This window comes from Pan paniscus, chromosome 19 (genome assembly GCF_029289425.2).
Source record: "Pan paniscus chromosome 19, NHGRI_mPanPan1-v2.0_pri, whole genome shotgun sequence".
NCBI classification, from domain to species: Eukaryota; Metazoa; Chordata; class Mammalia; order Primates; family Hominidae; genus Pan; species Pan paniscus.
This window is the reverse complement of record NC_073268.2, coordinates 17,042,118-17,063,387: the sequence shown is the minus strand read 5'-3', so window position 1 is coordinate 17,063,387 and position 21,270 is coordinate 17,042,118. Positions and strand designations below refer to the sequence as shown.

At 51.7% G+C, this 21,270-nt stretch overlaps 1 protein-coding gene and 1 long non-coding RNA gene across 16 annotated transcripts; one reads left to right on the top strand and one right to left on the bottom strand.

Moving 5' to 3' along the window:
• Nucleotides 1-1,991: 1,991 nt before the first annotated feature.
• On the bottom strand, nt 1,992-7,601 carry LOC134729491 (uncharacterized). The gene is made up of 2 exons (XR_010110621.1): nt 7,150-7,601; nt 1,992-6,986 (listed from the first exon to the last, which is right to left on the bottom strand). It is a non-coding gene; the product is annotated as an uncharacterized LOC134729491 (long non-coding RNA).
• A 102-nt stretch (nt 7,602-7,703) lies between these two features.
• On the top strand, nt 7,704-21,025 carry NFE2L1 (NFE2 like bZIP transcription factor 1). 15 transcript variants are annotated; one of them, XM_003827492.5, is made up of 6 exons: nt 7,704-7,983; nt 10,142-11,163; nt 15,912-16,124; nt 16,561-16,650; nt 16,874-17,032; nt 17,825-21,025. In XM_003827492.5, exons 2-6 carry the CDS (start codon nt 10,654-10,656, stop codon nt 19,169-19,171), a joined length of 2,319 nt encoding a protein of 772 aa, XP_003827540.1. In that variant the 5' UTR covers nt 7,704-7,983; nt 10,142-10,653; the 3' UTR covers nt 19,172-21,025. The 15 variants fall into 15 exon arrangements, with proteins under 15 accessions (XP_003827540.1, XP_008951082.1, XP_054957256.1 ...); XM_008952834.6 differs by having other exon boundaries at nt 7,837-7,983; nt 15,945-16,124; XM_008952833.5 differs by lacking the exon at nt 7,704-7,983 and adding an exon at nt 8,253-8,385.
• Nucleotides 21,026-21,270: the final 245 nt, after the last annotated feature.

Sequence of the window (21,270 nt, the reverse complement as noted above, 5' to 3'; positions counted from 1 at the left end):
CACCAGGCTGGAGTGCAGTGGCGAGATCTCGGCTCACTGCAACCTCCGCCTCACGGGTTCCAGTGATTCTCCTGCCTCAGCCTCCCGAGTAGCTGGGACTACAGGTGCACACCACCACGCCCAGCTAATTTTTGTATTTTTAGTAGAGACAGGGTTTCACCATGTTGGCCAGGATGGTCTCGATCTCTTGACCTTGTGATCTGCTTGCCTCGGCCTCCCAAAGTGCTGGGATTACAGGCATGAGCCACTGCACCTGGCCGATGACAGATATTTAATAAGCATTTGTGAAGTAAATGAATAAAGGAATTCAGGATGAGGGAGATCATGTATAAATATTCACAAATACCAAATTTTAACTAATAATAATTAAAATGTACCTATCAATGATACCATATTGGCTGGGTGTGGTGGCTCATACCTGTAATCCCGGCACTTTGAGAGGCCAAGGCGGGCAGATCACTTGAGACCAGGAGTTTGAGACCAGCCTGGCCAACATGGTGAAACCCTGATTCTACTAAAAAAACACAAAAATCAGCCGGGCATGGTGGCGAGTGCCTGTAGTCCCAGCTACTTGGGAGGTGAAGGCAGGAGAATCATTTGCACCCAGGAGGCAGAGGCTGTAGTGAGCCAAGATCACACCACTGCAGCCTCAGCAACAGAGCAAGACTCTATCTCCAAAAAAAAAAAAAAAAGACATCATATTTTATGTGCTGTACAAATATTTATTGAGTGCTTAGTATGTACCAGATATTTTTCTAGCCACTGGGACACAATAGTAGACAAAAGAAAAATTTTGCTCTCATGGAACTTACAATCAAGTGTTTGTGTGTGTACATGCGTGCGTTTCTGTGCAAAATATAATACACAAATAAATGGGAAAAGTAGATATTATATGAGTTGGGGATAAGTGCTGCAAAGAAAAATAGAGCAGAAATGGGATGTGGAATGTGAGGGGTAAGGGACAGGCAAGCCAGAAAGCCATTTTCATAGTCCTCTGAGAAAACCTTTAACAAGGTGACATTTGAACAAAGAGCTAAAGGAAAGGAGGAAGCAGGCCATGCAGACATCTGAGGAAGCATCTACTGACCCTCCCTATATCATGACTTAGAAGGCACATCTGAACCTTTCTTACAGGCTATCAGTTATAATAGGGAACATAATGACACTATTTGATAACAGCAGGCAGGGAAAAGACCCAGCATTTGGGCATTTTATTTCTTCGGATTCCAGATCATCAGAAGTTATGTCAATGGTCATGCTGGCTGGGTATGTTATTTAAAAAAAATACTGATTTGGTTATTTTGATGTCTTAATATTTCTGTGAGCTAGTCCATTTTTTTTTTTTTTTTTTGGCTCATATTTACAAGGACAGCACCAAAAAGCCTCCAGGAGCATTTCTCAGCCTCTGTTTGGCTATGGTACCCACTATGAAAGACCAGCAGCCTCCAGAAGGGACAGAGGAAGACCTGGGAAGATAGGGGACTTAGGGGGCTGGCTCCATAGGGGAGGTGGGGAAGGAGTCAGTTATACACGTTAGGGATGGGAAGGCACTGGAGAGGGGCCAAGGGGATAGGAATGAGAGAAGGCTGGGGAAGGAAGCTTAGGAACCACAAAGTTCTCATCACCCCCACATCTATCACTGTTGTTGCTTTTTCTTTTTCTTTTTTTCTTTTTTTGAGAAGGAGTTTCACTCTTGTTGCCCAGGCTGGAGTGCAATGGCGTGATATTGGCTCACCGCAATCTCCGCCTCCCAGGTTCAAGCGATTCTCCTGTCTCAGTCTCCTGAGTAGCTGGGATTACAGGTATGCGCCACCACACCCAGCTAATTTTTTTTATTTTTAGTAGAGACAGGGTTTCATTATGTTGTTTGGGCTGGTCTTGAACTCCTGACCTCAGGTGATCCGCCTGCCTCGGCCTCCCAAAGTGCTGGGATTACAGGCGTGAACCACCGCGCCTGGCCTTGTTGTTCCTATTCTTAAAATCTCTTTACATCTTTTCTTTTTTTTGAAATGGAGTCTCACTCTGTCGCCCAGGCTGGAGTGCAGTAGCACGATCTCGGCTCACTGCAACCTCTGCCTCCCAGGTTCAAGCAATTCTCCTGCCTCAGCCTCCCAAGTAGCAGGGATTACAGGTGCGTGCCACCATGCCCGGCTAATTTTTGTATTTTTAGTAGAGACGGGGTTTCACCATGTTAGCCAGGTTGTTCTCCAACTCCTGACCTTAAGTGATCTGCCCACCTTGGCCTCCCAAAGTGCTGGGATTATAGGCGTAAGCCACAGTGCCTGGCCCATAAAATCTCTTTACATCTTAAGCGTAGTGGTGAATAACTAAATTCAGAGCCAAGTTCAACTTTTCAAGGACAAGATTCTCCCCAATGATAACCCCTCCCCAAACTCCTTCAACAGAGACCCCAGAACTTCTTTCTCTCCATGACAACCGCTTCCCCACACATCCTGAAGTGCACCTTTAATGCAGTTTCACATAAACATGCGAGCTATGTGTGTCCAGTATTGGGACAGTGTCTTCCACAGAGCATGGCCCTAAGAGGACTTTCCAGTTTAAGGCTGGCAGCACATGAGAAGCATGCACGTGCAGCAGCAGACTCGGCAGGAGAGCCTCCCCAGCTCGAGGAAGCCAAGTTGGGTTCAAAAAGAATGCAGCCTTCATGTTTCTCTGCCCTCTACTCCCTTCAGGTAGGTACAGTAGGATGGAGAGGTGGGCTGTGCACATCCCTACCCAGCTGGAACCTGTGAAGTAGTGCACTCAGAATTGGTCCCTGCCCTTTGGAGTCCCAGGAGGCAGGTGATTCAAAGCAGGTTCTCCTCTGGGCCTTGGTATAGCTTGAAGGGGAGACCATTTCATTTCCTCTGAGTCACCCTCCTGCTGCCACATTTCTGTGCTGTCTGTCCTAGGATTTCAGCATCTGTTCTTATGTGACGAGAAGAAACAGCTCCCTTGGGTACCAGCCTCTCTCTATCCTTCCTGCTTAATGTCAAGAGGGGGAGGTGTGTGTGGAATATGAGGCGTGGAAGTGTGTACTGGTGGCATCCTCTAGAGAAAACTAAAGCTTCCATGCTCTGTCTGTAGGATGGGTTTCTAGTAGACCATTCTAAGGACAGCTCTCATTTCTTCATCGCCTTTGGCTTTCTCTGAGATAAAGTTGTAGGGTGGGTGGAGAGAGGATTATTCAAGACAGGGCCTTATACTCAGCTCTTCCTCCAGGCATGAATGGCTTTATACACATGACCTGATTTTTAAGATTTATGAATATGTACATTGTTATCTCCATTTAGCTCGGGATGGCCCAACTAGTAAGAAACAGAGCCAGATTTTCGAACCCACCTATGAGTCCAAAACATCCACTCCTCCTACCTCTTAATGGCAGCTCCTTGATTGTGACATGTCCCACAGAGCTATATGAAGAACACTACCTGGTATTGTTTGAGACAACATAGCAAGACATACAGGACAGTTGAACTCAGCTTCAAAAAATGTTACACTAAGACACTAATGAACAATGAGGCATTTTCATTGTAGAGGTGAAGAAAGAACATTTTAGGGTTGAGAATGAGCACACCCTAAAAGTCAAACGGGCCGGGTGCAGTGGCTCACGCCTGTAATCCCAGCACTTTGGGAGGCTGAGGTGGGCAGATCACTTGAGGTCAGGAGTTTGAGACCAGCCTGGCCAACATGGCAAAACCCTGTCTCTACTAAAAATACAAAAATTAGCCAAGCGTGGTGGTGTGCACCTTTAATACCAGCCACTCAGGAGGCTGAAGCAGGAGAATCGCTTGAACTTGGGAGGCAGAGGTTGCAGTGAGCTGAGATGGTGTCACTGCACTCCAGCCTGGACCACAGAGCGACTCCATCTCAAAAAAAAAAGTCAGATAATCATTCTAGTCTGTGTTCCCGTATTACCACAATCTTTTGCTTTTTTTTTTTTTTTTTTTTTTTTTTTACCCCAATGTGGATTCTTGCTCCAACCTAGTGATTCTCTACTCTGGCTGCGCCTAAGAATCACCTGAAGAGCTTTTACAAAATACTGATGTCCAATTCTGCTCTGGGCAGCTGTTTTAATTGGTGTGGGGTGGGACCTGGGCATTGGTATTTCTTACGAGCTACCCACCTGGGTGATTCTAATATGCAGTCAGGATTGAGAAGCAATCTTCTAAGAGTGTGGTAGTGGTGCATAGGAAAGAGGCTGGCTTGCAGGAGAGCTTTACTTTTTGGTGGTTTAATGGTAACAAGCTTGCTGATGATGTTTACCATATAAGAGAGAGGGCCATATGTCCGGATTTGCCAGAAAACTAATTGATTTCTTTGCAAAACATGCTAACATTTAGTATTGACATGATGTATTCCTACCATCTCTCAGGACTGTAAGGAAATCTCAGGCAATCATCTATCTAATCTATTCCCCTGGATTAGATGAGGTTACAGAGTAAGAAATACTTATATGGATTAACAAAACTTAAAGACATGTTTTTCTTTTTATTATTTTTTTTGAGACAGGGTCTTACTCTGTTGCCCAGACTGGAGTGCAATGGCGCAATCACAGCTTACTGCACCCTCAACTTCCCCAGGATCGGGTGATCTTTCCACCTCAGCCTCCCCACTAGCTAGGACTACAGGCATGAACCACCACGCCTGGCTAATTTTTGTATTTTTTTTGTAGAGATGGGTTTTCACTATGTTGGCCAGGCTGGTCTCAAACTCCTGGCTCAAGTGATCTGCCCACCTGGGCCTCTCGAAGTGCTGGGGTTACAGGTGTGAGCCACTGTGCCTGGCCTTAGAGACATTTTTAGAGGAAAGATAATGGACAACCAGAATGGCAGAAAGCCTGGGTTTCCCTTCTGGGAAAAAGCAATTTCACTGTTCCAGAAGAAATCAGAGCCCCAGCCAGCCTGCCCTCCCACAGCCCCTTCTCTGAGGATTCCTGGCATGTGTCATCCTCCAGGGATGACTGCAGGATGGATGTGGCTGTTGGTGGCAGCAGCAGCTTTTCCTACCAGGGAAGCTGGGTCGGTAGACACTACACTGCTATTCCTGGGGTGGGGGTGGGGATTTCCGTGTTTTATAGTTAGCTGGCCCCAAATCCCTGTGCTTTAGACCTAACCCTCTTCTCGGCTTCCACTGCCTTCTTCTCTCTCCTGCCCAGCCTGGAGTCGCGGGGGCAAGGCCTAGTTTTACAATGGCTGCCAGCCTTTCCCTTAGGGAGCCACATGCATGCGCTCACTTTTCCCAGTGGTCTTCTCAGTCTGATTTAATGGATATACCGGGACTGATGACACATCAGCATGGGATCCTTCTTTTGCTTCTTGGGTAATTGTCCTATTAACAGCTGTCCCAGGCAAAGGGAGGGGGAGAGTGTTGGGGGAAAGGAGGGGGTGGCTTCCTGGGTGAAGAAGGACACACCCTGGGTTTTACAAGGTTAATCAGCAGGTTCTGGGAAAGCTTGCACCTGCTCAGACTTGATCTGGAACTCTAGACAGAATGGAAGACAGTCTTTCTGTCTCCACTCCCTTCCATGGAGCATCAAATATCCTGGGCGCCCACACCCTGCCAGGCCTAGGCCTGCTGTTGAGATTGAGTTTGTCTCTACACCTTTACTCTCTTCGGCCCTTGCAACTCTTTCCCTTTTTCTGCCCACCTTTGTGAAATGGCTAAGCAGGAAACTCCACAGATAAACGATTGTCCAGTTTTAGTTTGAACTGTTAGGACTGAAAATTGTTCTGTATTCTTCTGTCAAAAAAAGACCAACTTTAGTATGCTCTTTTCACCTTCTCAAAATTGTCTTGTATTTAAACACTGTAGTTGAGCCTTTATATCTCTCAATTTTATGTTTTGTTTTGTTGAGGAAGGATCTCACTGTTGCCCAGACTGGCACCATCATAGCTCACTGCAGCCTCAATCTCCCAGCTCAAGAAATCCTCCCACCTCAGCCTCCTGAGTAGTTGGGACTATAGATGTGTGGCACCAAGCCCAACTTGTTTTTTTGTAGCGACGGGGGTCTCACTATGCTGCCCAGGCTGGTCAAGCAATCCTCCCGCCTCGGCCTCCCAAGGTGCTACTGTGAGCCACTGCGCCGGGCCCAGTTCTATGTTTAAAATACTTCCTTCTCAACCTTATTTATTTATTTTTAGAGTTGATGGCCACACCTAAATATTTCTCCTTTCTTATACAATACCAGTCTTTATCTTCATTGTCTCACTACTTCGGGGACTGAATGGTCTCCTATTTTATTGTTAACATGCCATATCCTTCAAAACTGTACATCCTCCAAGGTGTGGTTAATTTCTGCTTTTAACAGGAAAATCAGAGGCCTGCCTGCTTGAGTCCCCCTTCAAGTACTCAGTATTTGAGTGTCTACTAAGTTATAACAGTTAACGCACAAAATTCTAGTCCTCATGTTGTTTATACTCAGGTATTTATTGGGAGACACGCGTCAGTAGTCCCTGATAAATGGGAAGATCGCTTGGGTCCAGGAGTTCCAGTCCAGCCTAGAACAGGTAAAACATGCTCTCTGAATTAGTCTTTGAAACTGGTAAACTAGCTCAGAAGTTTTCTTAAGAATTCCATGAGTGGTTTGCTGGTGTACGTTTATTATATACAGTGAAAGTATTTAATCTGCAAACCACCCCAAATTAAGCCTCCTAACTCTGCAAGCACAAAATGGACTCGATTATTTACTGAGTTATCAGTTGGACTTGTCCTTAGTTGTACAGGGACTAATGACTCACCTATAAATAATGGGCTCTTCTAAGAAGACAGAGTTGAGTTGACACCTCTTTGTCCTATAGCTGGGAGGAACGCATTGCAAACGCCAACCCAATGATTCCCTAAATGGGGTCTTCGCATCAGCTGCGTTAAAATCACCCCAGCAGGCAGGTTATCCGGCCGCCACTCCAGGGTCATTAAATCAGACTCTCCAGTGGGACCTCGGAATTCGTAGCTTAGCAAGCTCCCCAAGTGATGCTGGGAGTAAACTAACGTTTGAGAGTCACAAACATGTTTTGGAAATATAACCAGATGGGACTGGAGAAATTAAAAACTGAGAAACATCCCTAAAAAAGCAAGACTAAGCTGCGTGGGAGGCCAAACGAGGGGGATCCTTTGGGCTGTTTCTACCATGACAAAAATCGCCATTACCCCACACCTCTCACACCGCCAACGTTCCGCCAACGTCCCGCCACCCTCATGATATCCGTCCGCGGTACTGCTCCAGCGAAGGTACCCTTGCCTGGGCCATGAGGCGCAACCGTCCCTCACAGCTGGGGTGGCTTCTCCAGGTTCGCACCGAGGGGAAGTTGGGGTACCGGTTTCCGCCGCCAGCACCCAAGATGGCGGCACGAGCGTCGCAACCACAAGAACCACATGCTTCGTGTCCCGCCTCAGCCTTCTCGGGTCTCACTAGACTTTTGCAAGTCACTGTGGGAACCCTCAAGGCGAGGGTGTTCCGCACTCCGGCGGCGATACACCCTCCTATTCCCTGACCTAGGCCTTCATTCCCCCGCCACAGAAAGCGCTGGAAGCGCCCAACCTGGATACTTCGCCCAACGCCCAAGCCCACTAACATCGCCCGCTGCGAAGGCGCGGCCGAGGGGCCCAGAATGCCAGACACTAGGGCCTTCGCCCTACTCATTGGTGGGTCCACACCGCGGGGCGGGCCTAGGTACTCATTGGGCCGGGAATTATGTCAGTCTTGGGAAATCAGGTCCGGGGATGAGGAGGTACACTCAGCCATTGGGCCCTCTCTGCTGCCAATCAGAGGGACATCCGTCGACGGCCCCGGTCTCGGCTCGTTGATTGGAGAAACTCTTCCTAGGGTGTTTGCGGCGGGCGGGTTTCCGAGTGCGGTAGCAGGAGGGGGCGGGGAGGTAAGCGGAGGCTCCGAGCTCTAGGCCGGCCGGCGGTGGCGGCGGCGAGGCCGGGACTCGGGCTTAGGGCCTGCTGTGGAGGCAGCGGCGGACGCCGAGCTAAGCAGTGGGTATCGGGCACATTCCTTTCCTAGAAGGGAGGGGTGCAGCGCCGCGGGGCCGAGGCTTATGGGGCGACGGGATGGTGCTGAGGTGCAGGAGGCGGGGGCCGAGCGGGGTTCCCGCCAGAGCCCGGCCCTGGGCCTGACAGGGAGGGGCCGCGCGCGGGGCGGCGAGGAAAGCTGGCTCCGGGGTGGGATGGACTGGGCAGGGTTGAGGGCACGAGAAGGCGTGGTGTGAGGCCTGGACTTGGGAGTGGGGTGGGGCCATCGGGACGGAGGGCGGGGTGGGGTTTGCTGTAAGGGTGGGTCAAGGCCAGGGAAGTAGCACTTGTTCGCTGGCCGCCCCTGGAGGCTAGAAGCTCCGGCGCCGAGAGTGGGCATGGCGACGTGGTCTCAGCCGGACTCGGGTATCCGGGCAGGGTGGGACCAGCCTCAGGCTAGGGCCCTGCACCTACTCGATTTTTAAGGGACTTTGTCCGGTTTCTCGAACTTAATTGGCTCCTGGGAGGTTTTAGTAATAAATTGCGTGAGAACGGGAGGGTAGCGTAAGCAGGAATTCTGGGTCGCAATTGTGTTTACTCTGACCAGAGAGAGGGAGTGTGAGTGTGTGTGTGTGTGTGCGCACGTTCGTGTGTGTACGTATAGCTCGCTCTCCCCCTGTAGAATGAAGTTGGTAGATGGGTCACAACGCAGGAGAGGAGAGGGAGGGGGTATGTCTTGGTTTGTGACATTAATGGAAGCTCAAAAGTGGAGACCAGAAACAGATTTACCTCCTCTGCACTGGGCAGTCTGGCTAGAGAACGTGGCCATATCCTTCTGCTTTGGCTCAGAAGGTCATATGAATGAAAATAAAACCTGCCTGTGCAAATTCTGGACGGAATAGTCCTGCGTAGTAGGGCCCCCACCATCCCTCTCCTCCTTTTTTTCTGTCCTTTTCTTTTCTTTCTTTTTTTTCTTTTTTTGAGACGGAGTTTTGCTCTTGTTGCCCAGGCTGGAGTGCAGTGGCGCGATATCGGCCCACCACAACCTCCGTTTCCTGGGTTCAAGCGATTCTCCTGTCTCAGCCTCCCGAGTAGCTGGGATTACAGGCATGCGCCACCACGCCCGGCTAATTTTTGTATTTTTAGTTGAGATGGGGTTTCTCCATGTTGTTCAGGCTGGTCTCAAACTCCCGACCTCGGGTGATCCGCCCTCCTCGGCCTCCCGAAGTGCTGGGATTACAGGCGTCGGCCCTTTTCCTTTTTTTTTTTTTTTGTAAGTTGTGAGGATAGGAAAGGGAAATCAGATTTCAAAGTTTAGAAGACAAAAGGCATTCTTCTTCTGGGTGAAGTGGTGGCCTGAACATTGTCCTTTTGTCCTTCCACACTCTCACTGTTTAATAATCTTGCCTTTTTGAACTGAGAAAAGACAACTGTTATGGGTGGTTTTCTCCCGAGAGGTGAAAATCCAGCTTTACTTTTAAGACAGGAAATGGGCTTCTCATGTGAAAACAGAAGCTGGGTAATGCGCCTGTAGTGGGGGAGGAGGGCTGGTAAATAAAACAAAGGTGTAAGATATTTTGGATGACCTGGTTATTGTCTGCTTATTCAAACCAAGCTACATTTTAGGACATTGCACATTTAATATTCAGTAACTGAGATCATTCGTGATCAGTAGCTTTCTTTGATAGTTCTTCTATGATCGGTTGCTATATTTTGGGTTTTTTTTCTGAGAGTGTAAGTAGTCCTTTTTTCCTGTAAAAGTGGCCTTTAGGCCAGGCACAGTGGCTCACGCCTGTAATCCCAGCACTTTGGGGGGCCGAGGCGGGCAGATCACCTGAGGTCAGGAGCTCGAGACCAGCCTGGCCAACATAGTGAAAACCCGTCTCTACTAAAAATACAAAAATTAGCAGGGCGTGGTGGCAGGCGCCTGTAATCCCAGATACTTGGGAGGCTGAGGCAGGAGAATCGCTTGAATGCAGAAGGTGGAGGTTGCAGTGAGCACAGATCACGCCACTGCACTCTAGCCTGGGCGACAGAGTGAGACTCTGTCTCAAAAAAGAAAAAAAAGTGAAAGTGTCCTTTGAATGTGTTTTCTACCTTCTACTGTGAAGGTTTTCCTACCCTGATCATGATGTGAAAAGTATGGAATCTTATCCTGTTGCTTTTGTGATTCCCATTTCAGGTTTCTCTGGAAACCCCCCTGGTAAGTGTGGAGGAGGCGGGACACTCTGACCCAAGACGAAAGGCCTGTAGCTCCAGCCAAAGAAAATAAACCTTAGGAGGGAGAAGGAAAAAAAAAATCCATCAGCTGTTCCTGAGAACAGCCTGCATTGGAATCTACAGAGAGGACAACTAATGTGAGTGAGGAAGTGACTGTATGTGGACTGTGGAGACAGTAAGTCACGTGGGCCCTTGAGGGCCTGGACTGGGTTAGGAACAGTTGTACTTTCAGAGGTGAGGTGTCGAGAAGGGAAAGTGAATGTGGTCTGGAGTGTGTCCTTGGCCTTGGCTCCACAGGGTGTGCTTTCCTCTGGGGCCGTCAGGGAGCTCATCCCTTGTGTTCTGCCAGGGTGGGGTACGGGGTTTGACACTGAGGAGGGTAACCTGCTGGCTGAAGCGGCAGAGCAGTGGCCTTGATTTGTCTTTTGGAAGATTTTAAAAACCAAAAAGCATAAACATTCTGGTCCTTCAGCAATGCTTTCTCTGAAGAAATACTTAACGGAAGGACTTCTCCAGTTCACCATTCTGCTGAGTTTGATTGGGGTACGGGTGGACGTGGATACTTACCTGACCTCACAGCTTCCCCCACTCCGGGAGATCATCCTGGGGCCCAGTTCTGCCTATACTCAGACCCAGTTCCACAACCTGAGGAATACCTTGGATGGCTATGGTATCCACCCCAAGAGCATAGACCTGGACAATTACTTCACTGCCCGGCGGCTCCTCAGTCAGGTGAGGGCCCTGGACAGGTTCCAGGTGCCAACCACTGAGGTAAATGCCTGGCTGGTTCACCGAGACCCAGAGGGGTCTGTCTCTGGCAGTCAGCCCAACTCAGGCCTCGCCCTCGAGAGTTCCAGTGGCCTCCAAGATGTGACAGGCCCAGACAACGGGGTGCGAGAAAGCGAAACGGAGCAGGGATTCGGTGAAGATTTGGAGGATTTGGGGGCTGTAGCCCCCCCAGTCAGTGGAGACTTAACCAAAGAGGTTAGTGGACCTGTGGTGGGTGTGTGGGGCCTGGGGCTTGGGGGTGGGCTGGTCCCAAAGGATTGTGGTCAGAACACTGAGCCCTGTAAAGAGCCAGACAGGTTTCAGCAGGGCCTCAGGCACTGTTCTTGGGTAGGGATGGGCTGAACTTTCTGACTTTAGGATTGGGGGCTGGGAGCATTTCCCTGTGTTGAACCATTGACCTACCTCTAAATGTACTGTCAGGGCAGTGGGAGGTTCCTACACATGCCAGGGTGTTTACTGCTTGGATTTCAGTGTGACTGCTGGAGGCCTGGGGTGGGGGAGGAGTCATGTTGTGATGGGCTTTGATGCAGTGTACATCTGTTGCTAAGACACAAATACTTTTTGGACTCTTGTTTTGTACCTCCCCCCACATCAGAACACAGACATACCCTGAAGTTCTCCTTTGTGGTGAGGCCTGTTGTTGTATTGTCCTGATAATTCAGACCTCCTGGGCCTGAGCCAAAGGGTAGATTTGGATAGTTATTCTTGGCCAGGAGAGGGCCAAGGCTTCCAATCTTTGCAAAAGGCCCACTGCAGGGAGTAGGGAAGAGAAGTCTGGGAGCTAGAAAGAGAAACTGCATTCTGCTGCCCAAGTCAACTTGCTTTGAGCTGTCAGAATAGATCCTTAGCTCTTGTCACATGGCTGACATACTGTTCTGGGCAGAAAGCGATGCAGTTCTTTGCCTTTTAAGATGTGAATGGCTGCTGCTGCCCCTGCCTCACCAACATAAGATTGCTTTGAGCTCTGGGTTTGTATGGCTCTCGCTTGCCATCCAGCCTTAAGTAGCCGGGAAAGAGGCCCACTGCACTCCCCTGGCCATTAGGGAAGGAGAAAGCCCGATTGGGTTTTTGGAGGTGGCATGTGAAGGAATGTAAAAAGTTTTACAGATGTTACAGAAATGGGCTTCTCTGCCTGCCAGGTCAGACCACGTTTTCCCTCCTTCCCTGCTCTGTAGTCTTTTCCTGAGCTTAGTTCTCTGACTGTTAGTGACTGTCAAAGAGTATGGCTTGTTCTAGGCCAGTGGTCCTCAACCGGGGGTGATTTTGTCCCCGAGGGTGCAGGTGGCAATATCGTGAAACAATTTTGGTTGTCACATCTTGGGGCGGGGTTGCTACTGGCACCTAGTGGGTAGGGGCCAAGGATGCTGGTTAACATCTTGAATGGCACAGAACACCTTCAAACAACAGATTTGTCTGACCCCAAGTGTCAGTAGTGCAGGGATTGAGACACTCGGCTCTGTGCTCAAATGGCTCATACTGGACCTGCTTTGAGAGAGACTAGGATTATCTGAGCGCAGGAGCCAGGAACATTTCTTACCTTTCAGGGCCTCTTAGTTTAGCTTCTTACAGGGCCACTTGGAACTTCACCTCTCTTCTGCTTCCCCTTTCCTTCAAGTGGGCTCTAATCTTGGCACAGTGTTCTGAAGTGTGCTTCCCAGTCTCTGCTCTATGCTCCTCCCCCAGGGTAGCTCCCCCAGGGGTGGGTGTAACTGGGTTTGCTCCTGGAAACCCTGCAGGGTAGCTGCATATCTGTTCCTGCTGGGATGGGATGGGATATTTTGGATATTATTGGGTGGGTTGGGGCCGAATGGGATGGGACTTTGACCCTGCTTTCCTCTGTTTCTTGGCCCTCGTGAAGGTTGTGCTTTTCCTCATCTCAGGCCTTTACAACTCCCTTTAGGAGGTGGGGTGGGTCAGCATTAGGGGCCCAGGCTGGGTATGGGGGAAGGGAGGATTATTATGTGTCTAGAACAACATTTCCTCAGCAACTCAGGGATAAAAATACCCAGGTCCAGAGCATGTGACAGGCACTGCTGGAACTGGTATTATCCCTGGGGTGGCAGTGCTCCCCCGCTGCCAGGCCTGCTCTATGGACAGCCATAGCCTAGGCTGTTGTCAGGGATAGGATTCCCCTTGAGATTGGCATTCTGCCCAGAGCAGGGGGGTGGCCTGTTTACAGCTCTTTCCAGGCTAGGAGCTGACTGTGACCAGAGAGAACATACTGTCTCTCTGACCTGACCTTAGGCTCCAGGGGAGCAGCAGTGGGGAGGGAGCTAAATTTCCCCTTGAGAAACCAATCCAGGGAGTCTGAATTGTGATACTGAGTCTGTGAGGGGCTTCTTTCCTGCTTGGATGAGATATGGGCCAGGGATCAGGCAGAGAATGCTCTTGAATAAAGCCGGGGTGAAAGGGGAGGGGGGACATTTGTGGCCAGGAGAATGCAGAGCACCTGTCTCCCTAAGTATGGGGCTTCAGGGTTGTGTCTCCCCTCCTCTTGTTTGGGGCTAGGCCTGGCCAGCACTGTGACATTGCTGCACATGGGCAAAATGGCCTTCCCCTTTTCTCTAGTCTGGCCTATTTTGGGGTGACAAAACTTACGGCTTATGGTGGGCCTGGGTGCCCTGGGTTCCTGCCCAGCCTGGCTCGTGATCCCTGGCCTTGAGAACTGGCCACTGCCTTCCTGAGGAATGGGATAACTCTTTCCACTTCCAGCAAATAATTTAGATTCCCAGAGAATCTGCGGGAGAAGTGTCTGCCCAGTCCTGAGTGGGCTGGATGAGCAAGATGCGACAGGAGGGAGGAGAGTGGCACCCCTTCCCCCAGGGCTCTCACTGCGCCACCCCAGCTGACTGACTGGGCTGGGTGGGGCTGCCCGCCCCTGGGCGCATCTCCTCAAGGAGACGGAGGCGGCCCAGGGATGGGCTGGTTCCTTGCGGCAGCTTCTCCAGCTGCCCTGATGCAGAGATTGGCTCCCGTCTGCAGCTAGGTAACAGGCGGTGGGAGGGGATTGGCTCCTTCCGCATCTCCAGCGGAGACTTGGGGGAGGAGATTGGCTCTCGGCGCAGCCTAGGTAACGACAGTGGGAGGGGATTGGCTCTTTCCGCAGCCCAGCTGCTGACCTGGGGGAGGGGATTGGCTCTCTGCAGCCTCAGCAGTGACCTGCGGGGTGGGAGGGGGAGGGGATTGGCTCCCTGCTGCAGCCTAGGTAACAAGTTTGGGGGGCGTGGGGGGGAGGAGCGGGAGGATAGGCCCAGGAGGGAGCTTGCTTTCCTCTGCAGCTTGAGCACGGAGCATGGGGTGGGAGTCCCATCTCACTGCAGCCTCTGCGGTGAGCTCAGGGTGGGGGCAGCTGGGCGCCTGAGTGGAACTGGGGTTGTGAGGTGGGAGGGGGCTGCTCAAGGATGGAGGAAGGGGGCTGGGCTGGGCCGCCCAGGCAGCAGCACGGGCGGGGCACCCTCCTCAGGCCCCTCGGAGCTAGCAAGGGGCCACCCTTCCAGCCTGGTGTGCTCCCTGAAAGCCAAGAGCTCCTTGCAGCCCCCTGTCCGGCTTCCCGGCACCGGCTGCCCTGGGGCTCATCTCGCAGACCATGACCCGCCTGGACCGCAGCTCTCACAGTGGTGGGGGCCATGCCAAAGGCAGCCGGCCCCTTAACTCTTTGCTGGCTGGTCACCGGGTGGCCCAGCCCGCCTCTGCTCCTGGGTCCAGGGCTTCTGTTCAGGTTGGTGTATGTGGGGAGACTAAAGTAGTACGTCTGGGAGGTCTTAGGGTCAGGGAGGGTTAATGGGAGAAGAATACCGACTTAGAGGTAGGGAGGAGGGTCTGATCTAAGGAAATTGCTTTCTGGAAAGTGTGTGTCTGCATTTTAACCCTTGGATGGAAGGCAACACTTTAGGGTTTCTTCAGGCTTGTGGGGAGGGCTCGACTACAGGGGGGTGCCATGTATAGGAAGCCCAAATAGCTCTATTTATTGAGGTTATATGCTGTTAGTGGGGGTGGCAGTTGGTGCAGCAACTGTTCACGAGCCACCAGGGTAGAGCGGGAGGGAAGCATTTTTGGTGCCCAAGGTGGCAGTTGTAGCTGAGCAGTGATGGGGTTTATGTCCTTGAGGGGGTTGACTGATGGGGATTTGGTGAGTCCTGGGGTATGGTGAGGGAATGAGAGCACTGGTGTAGGGGACACAGTGAGGCTGGCCTGAGCAGGGGGTGGGGTGCACCCCTGGGGATCATCTGACTGCCTGAGCCTCCCTGGAATGGAGGCATCAGCTGAGAGGGAATTCTGGCGGGGATGAGTCTTGAGGTGAGCCTGGGCTTGAGGAGTTGTGGGTGTTCAGCCTTACTCTTGCTGCCAGCTGGGGAATGGGGAATGGCTATAGGAAGGGCTGGAGACAGCATGGCGTTGTCATTGGTTGCATCAGGTGGTTGGAAATGCAGGGATTTTCCTCTCTAGCCCACCCCACCCCTTTATGCAAATGAAATGGTACCACAGGCTGATGCAAGCCTGGCCACTGCTAAGTAATTCTGCATGACAATTCGCTCTTGCTTGCCATGGCCAGCTTCCTCCAAACCAAGTTTTAAGGGGTCCAATTCCCAAAGCTAGAGGTGTCTCCTGATGTTCCCCTTCTTTCTTATGTAGGGGGGAGGTGGCCCTGCCTTTTGTCTGGGTGTGTCTTTGTCCAGATCCTAATCCTTTGCACCCTTATGGTGATAGTCACACTAATGGTTTTGCTAGTGGCTCTTTTTTTTTGTGGGAAGGGGATAGTGTCTGGAAGTAGATGAATGAACACTTGCTGGTGCAGGGACCAGGGGGTAAAGGCTGGCAGGTGAAGAGCTGGGAGGGGCCCCACCCAGGACTAACTGGGGTGACACTAGGAGGGAACTCTGAGGGGCAGGACAAGGAAGGGACCTTGGGATCTTAGAGCTAAAGTCATGTGATCTGTCTTTCAGGACATAGATCTGATTGACATCCTTTGGCGACAGGATATTGATCTGGGGGCTGGGCGTGAGGTTTTTGACTATAGTCATCGCCAGAAGGAGCAGGATGTGGAGAAGGAGCTGCGAGATGGAGGCGAGCAGGACACCTGGGCAGGCGAGGGCGCGGAAGCTCTGGCACGGAACCTGCTAGTGGATGGAGAGACTGGGGAGAGCTTCCCTGCACAGGTACCATCGCCCCTGCTCACTGGGCTCTCTTCTTGTCCCTACTACCCTGACACAAACCAGGCTGGAGTTCTTCCAGAAACTTCCTTTAGAGAAGACAGGTTGTGTGTGGGGTGGACCTGAATTTCTGTTTTGGGTTGGGGTCTGTAAGTCACAGTGGCTGAGCCTTGGAAGGGGGGAGTGGAAAGCAGCAGATGCAGAATGGCCAGGCCGTGGCAACAGACAATGCAAGGGAGGGCAGAGCATGTAGCATCTTCCTGCTTGCTTCAGGACTCTTTCACTCTCTCTTCTGTTGTTCCTGGGAGTTTGGGACTCGGGGCCAGCCATTAGCCTGGGAATGGGAGGGAGACTGCAGGGCTTCAGCCATTCTGGGAAAGAAGCTTCAGCCCCAGGCAGCCAAGGCCCAGGTCAATCAGACTTACAGTTCCTGTTGCCACAGGTGCCTAGTGGGGAGGACCAGACAGCCCTGTCCCTGGAAGAGTGCCTTAGGCTGCTGGAAGCCACCTGCCCCTTTGGGGAGAATGCTGAGGTGAGCAGGACTCCAGTGAGAGCCCACCAAGTGAGCCAGGGCAGCCTGTACCTGGTGTGTCCCTCCATGGCTGAGGGGCCAGCTGTTGGTTCTGGCCTTATTCTGGCTGCTGGGGGTAAATGCAAAGGAAGGAAGAACAGAAACAGATCCAGGTGGTAATCTCTGGGAGGAAAGCACAAGGTCTTTCCTTCCCCCTTGTTAAAGCCTCTGTGTTTTGCCCTAGTTTCCAGCAGACATTTCCAGCATAACAGAAGCAGTGCCTAGTGAGAGTGAGCCCCCTGCTCTTCAGAACAACCTCTTGTCTCCTCTTCTGACCGGGACAGAGTCACCATTTGATTTGGAACAGCAGTGGCAAGATCTCATGTCCATCATGGAAATGCAGGTAGGATTGTCGGAACCGGGCACAAACCTATTGGATTTTGCACAGATTGTCTTAGCACTCAGTTGCTTTTCCATCTCCAAGGAGAGAAAGTGTAATACTTTCCCTGATTCATAGAGAAGTGGGGACAATGAGAAGAAACCTGTCCAGGTGTGTCCTTGGGGCAATGGGAGGTGGAGACAGGTAGGGTTTGGGTTAAATAAAACTCAGGACTCAGCCTTCCAAATCAGGGCCTGCCTCCTGGGTGTGCCTTCTTCCTTTCCTTCAGGCAGATAGGCCCTTGGCTGAATGCTTCCAAGGTTCTGCGTTAATAATAGCTGACATTCACATGGTGCTTCACAGCTATCGTTCGCTCACTTGGCCCTCACAGTCATCTAGTCAGCCTTTATCTCAAAGGTGAGGAAATTGAAGCTCAGAGGTTAAATGATGTGCCCATCGTCACACAGCAAGTGGTGTAGCTAGGTTTTCTGACTTAAGTCTGGGTGTTCTTTTCACTGTGCTGATTTTGCAGTAACAAGGTAGTGTTTTCTTCCTCTCCCTCCAAGATGGGGGAGTCTGGCCAAACATGAGGAAAAGCTGATCAGTCCTATATTAGGGTGGAGCCTACATGGAAGAACCCATCTCTGCCAGGCCTGGTGGACGAAGCTGGGTCAGGAGCTGACACTGTGGGCTTTGGTTTATAGTATTTTGCCTTTACACCCATGCAGCTGTGCCTCTGTTGGGTGCCTGCAGTGTGTGAGCCCCAGGGGAGGGAGTCAGTTCCTAGTGAACAGTGGTGCTCTTCTCCCCTCCCAGGCCATGGAAGTGAACACATCAGCAAGTGAAATCCTGTACAGTGCCCCTCCTGGAGACCCACTGAGCACCAACTACAGCCTTGCCCCCAACACTCCCATCAATCAGAATGTCAGCCTGCATCAGGCGTCCCTGGGGGGCTGCAGCCAGGACTTCTTACTCTTCAGTCCCGAGGTGGAAAGCCTGCCTGTGGCCAGTAGCTCCACGCTGCTCCCGTTGGCCCCCAGCAATTCTACCAGCCTCAACTCCACCTTCGGCTCCACCAACCTGACAGGGCTCTTCTTTCCACCCCAGCTCAATGGCACAGCCAATGACACAGCAGGCCCAGAGCTGCCTGACCCTTTGGGGGGTCTGTTAGATGAAGCTATGTTGGATGAGATCAGCCTTATGGACCTGGCCATTGAAGAAGGCTTTAACCCTGTGCAGGCCTCCCAGCTGGAGGAGGAATTTGACTCTGACTCAGGCCTTTCCTTAGACTCGAGCCATAGCCCTTCTTCCCTAAGCAGCTCTGAAGGCAGTTCTTCCTCTTCTTCCTCCTCCTCTTCCTCTTCTTCCTCTGCTTCTTCTTCTGCCTCTTCCTCCTTTTCTGAGGAAGGTGCGGTTGGCTACAGCTCTGACTCTGAGACCCTGGATCTGGAAGAGGCCGAGGGTGCTGTGGGCTACCAGCCTGAGTATTCCAAGTTCTGCCGCATGAGCTACCAGGATCCAGCTCAGCTCTCATGCCTGCCCTACCTGGAGCACGTGGGCCACAACCACACATACAACATGGCACCCAGTGCCCTGGACTCAGCCGACCTGCCACCACCCAGTGCCCTCAAGAAAGGCAGCAAGGAGAAGCAGGCTGACTTCCTGGACAAGCAGATGAGCCGGGATGAGCACCGAGCCCGAGCCATGAAGATCCCTTTCACCAATGACAAAATCATCAACCTGCCTGTGGAGGAGTTCAATGAGCTGCTGTCCAAATACCAGTTGAGTGAAGCCCAGCTGAGCCTCATCCGAGACATCCGGCGCCGGGGCAAGAACAAGATGGCGGCGCAGAACTGCCGCAAGCGCAAGCTGGACACCATCCTGAATCTGGAGCGTGATGTGGAGGACCTGCAGCGTGACAAAGCCCGGCTGCTGCGGGAGAAAGTGGAGTTCCTGCGCTCCCTGCGACAGATGAAGCAGAAGGTCCAGAGCCTGTACCAGGAGGTGTTTGGGCGGCTGCGAGATGAGAACGGACGACCCTACTCGCCCAGTCAGTATGCGCTCCAGTACGCCGGGGACGGCAGTGTCCTCCTCATCCCCCGCACGATGGCCGACCAGCAGGCCCGGCGGCAGGAGAGGAAGCCAAAGGACCGGAGAAAGTGAGCCTGGGGAAGAAGGGGGTTTGAAGCCCACCAAGACCGAAACTGGAGAAGGGCTGGACCTGGACCTGGACCTGGACCTACAGCGGGGACTTAAATGCCTTCTTATCCAATATATCTTCTCAGATGGGATGACTGCGGGTCAGTGTACAGGAAGAGGCAGGCACTGGCTGGCTCAACTGGCTGGCTCAGCTCCACTCGGGTGGAGTGGAAGTGGCCAGACCATTTAGACGGACAGGGTCCTCACCGTACCCCTTTCCTGTGAGGCAGGGGTGGTGGTGGAGTTGCTGGAGGTAGAGGAGCTATGTGGAGCAAAGGCCGACAGAGGGGAAGGAATGGACCTGTGAGAGGAAGGGAAGGTGGCAGAAAGTCTCATTTCAGGAAGGAGGGATAGAAGGAAGGAAGGAAGGAACCCCCCGCCCCCAAAAAAAAATCAAAGCGGGAAGAAAATCAGAGGGAAGGTTAAGGTTGGCTCTGGCCAGGATTCCAGGCAGCAGGTTGGAGTGACTGGTGGGCCTAGATCACTGGTGTGATAAACCCCATTTCACCCCGGGGGGGTGGGGTACACAGACACAGGGTGGGGGTGGGGAGGGGCGGTGTTAACTCTTTCTGCTCCTTGCATTTTGACATCCCTGAAGGGGAGCTCTTGGATATCATCGGCCATGTTTCAATCGAATGGAGCCACTGGGCCCCAACACTGGCTTTGAGATTTAGAGTCAAAGGGTAGAGTGAACAGGAAAGGGTCACGTGGTCCCATGTTGCAACAGCCCCAACATCACGCATGTCATTCACTGCCTCGCCACTCCATCTCCCTCCGTGCTCCAGCCACCCCTGAGCTGAGGCTCCCATTGTCTCCATCAGAGCCTGCATGTGTATGCCGTCCTCCCCTGGTCCGGTGTTTGTGTTCCCCACCCCTCACAGACTGCCTGAGCTCTTCTGTAAGCTGGGGTAGGTTGATGGCAGTGCTCCGGGAACTGGGCCTGCAGCCTTCCTCTTCTGGGACTGCTGTGAGGCAGAGGAATGATGGAGGATCTAGTGTAGCAGCCTCCAGGCAGGATTCAGCACAACACTGGGGAGTCACCCTTCCCTCGGGCCTCTGCCTACCAACAGCTGGGCTTATCACTGGGAAAACACAAAAAATTACACAACCCAGCAACAACAAAAGAACTAGTCCTCTTAGAATTTCTTGCGCTTTGATTTTTTTAGGGCTTGTGCCCTGTTTCACTTATAGGGTCTAGAATGCTTGTGTTGAGTAAAAAGGAGATGCCCAATATTCAAAGCTGCTAAATGTTCTCTTTGCCATAAAGACTCCGTGTAACTGTGTGAACACTTGGGATTTTTCTCCTCTGTCCCGAGGTCGTCGTCTGCTTTCTTTTTTGGGTTTCTTTCTAGAAGATTGAGAAGTGCATATGACAGGCTGAGAGCACCTCCCCAAACACACAAGCTCTCAGCCACAGGCAGCTTCTCCACAGCCCCAGCTTAGCACAGGCTCCTGGAGGGCTGCCTGGGGGAGGCAGACATGGGAGTGCCAAGGTGGCCAGATGGTTCCAGGACTACAATGTCTTTATTTTTAACTGTTTGCCACTGCTGCCCTCACCCCTGCCCGGCTCTGGAGTACCGTCTGCCCCAGACAAGCAGGAGTGAAATGGGGGTGGGGGGAAGCACTGATTCCCAGTTAGGGGGTGCCTAACTGAGCAGTAGGGATAGAAGGTGTGAACCTGGGAGTGCTTTTATAAATTATTTTCCTTGTAGATTTTATTTTTAATTTATCTCTGTGACCTGCCAGGGAGAGGGGAGAGAGAGAGAGATGCTGTTGAGCACATGACAAAATAAAATAAAATGGATGATTCATTCTTAAGTGCACTTTTTCCCCACTTTGAATTTAAATTGAGAATAAAGGAAATGGACTCATTGTAGGGAGGACTGGCCATTGCGTGGCTAAGGCAGAGCTCACATGGGAAGATGGGTGGAGAACTGGGGAGGTTGACAGTGGGGAACTTCAAAAGGCAAGTCTTAAATATTGTATTAAACCTTGGGGGCAGGCATTAGACACCATGTACTTCATAGGGTTAGCCAGCTCAATCCTCTCAGGAAGGATTCGGA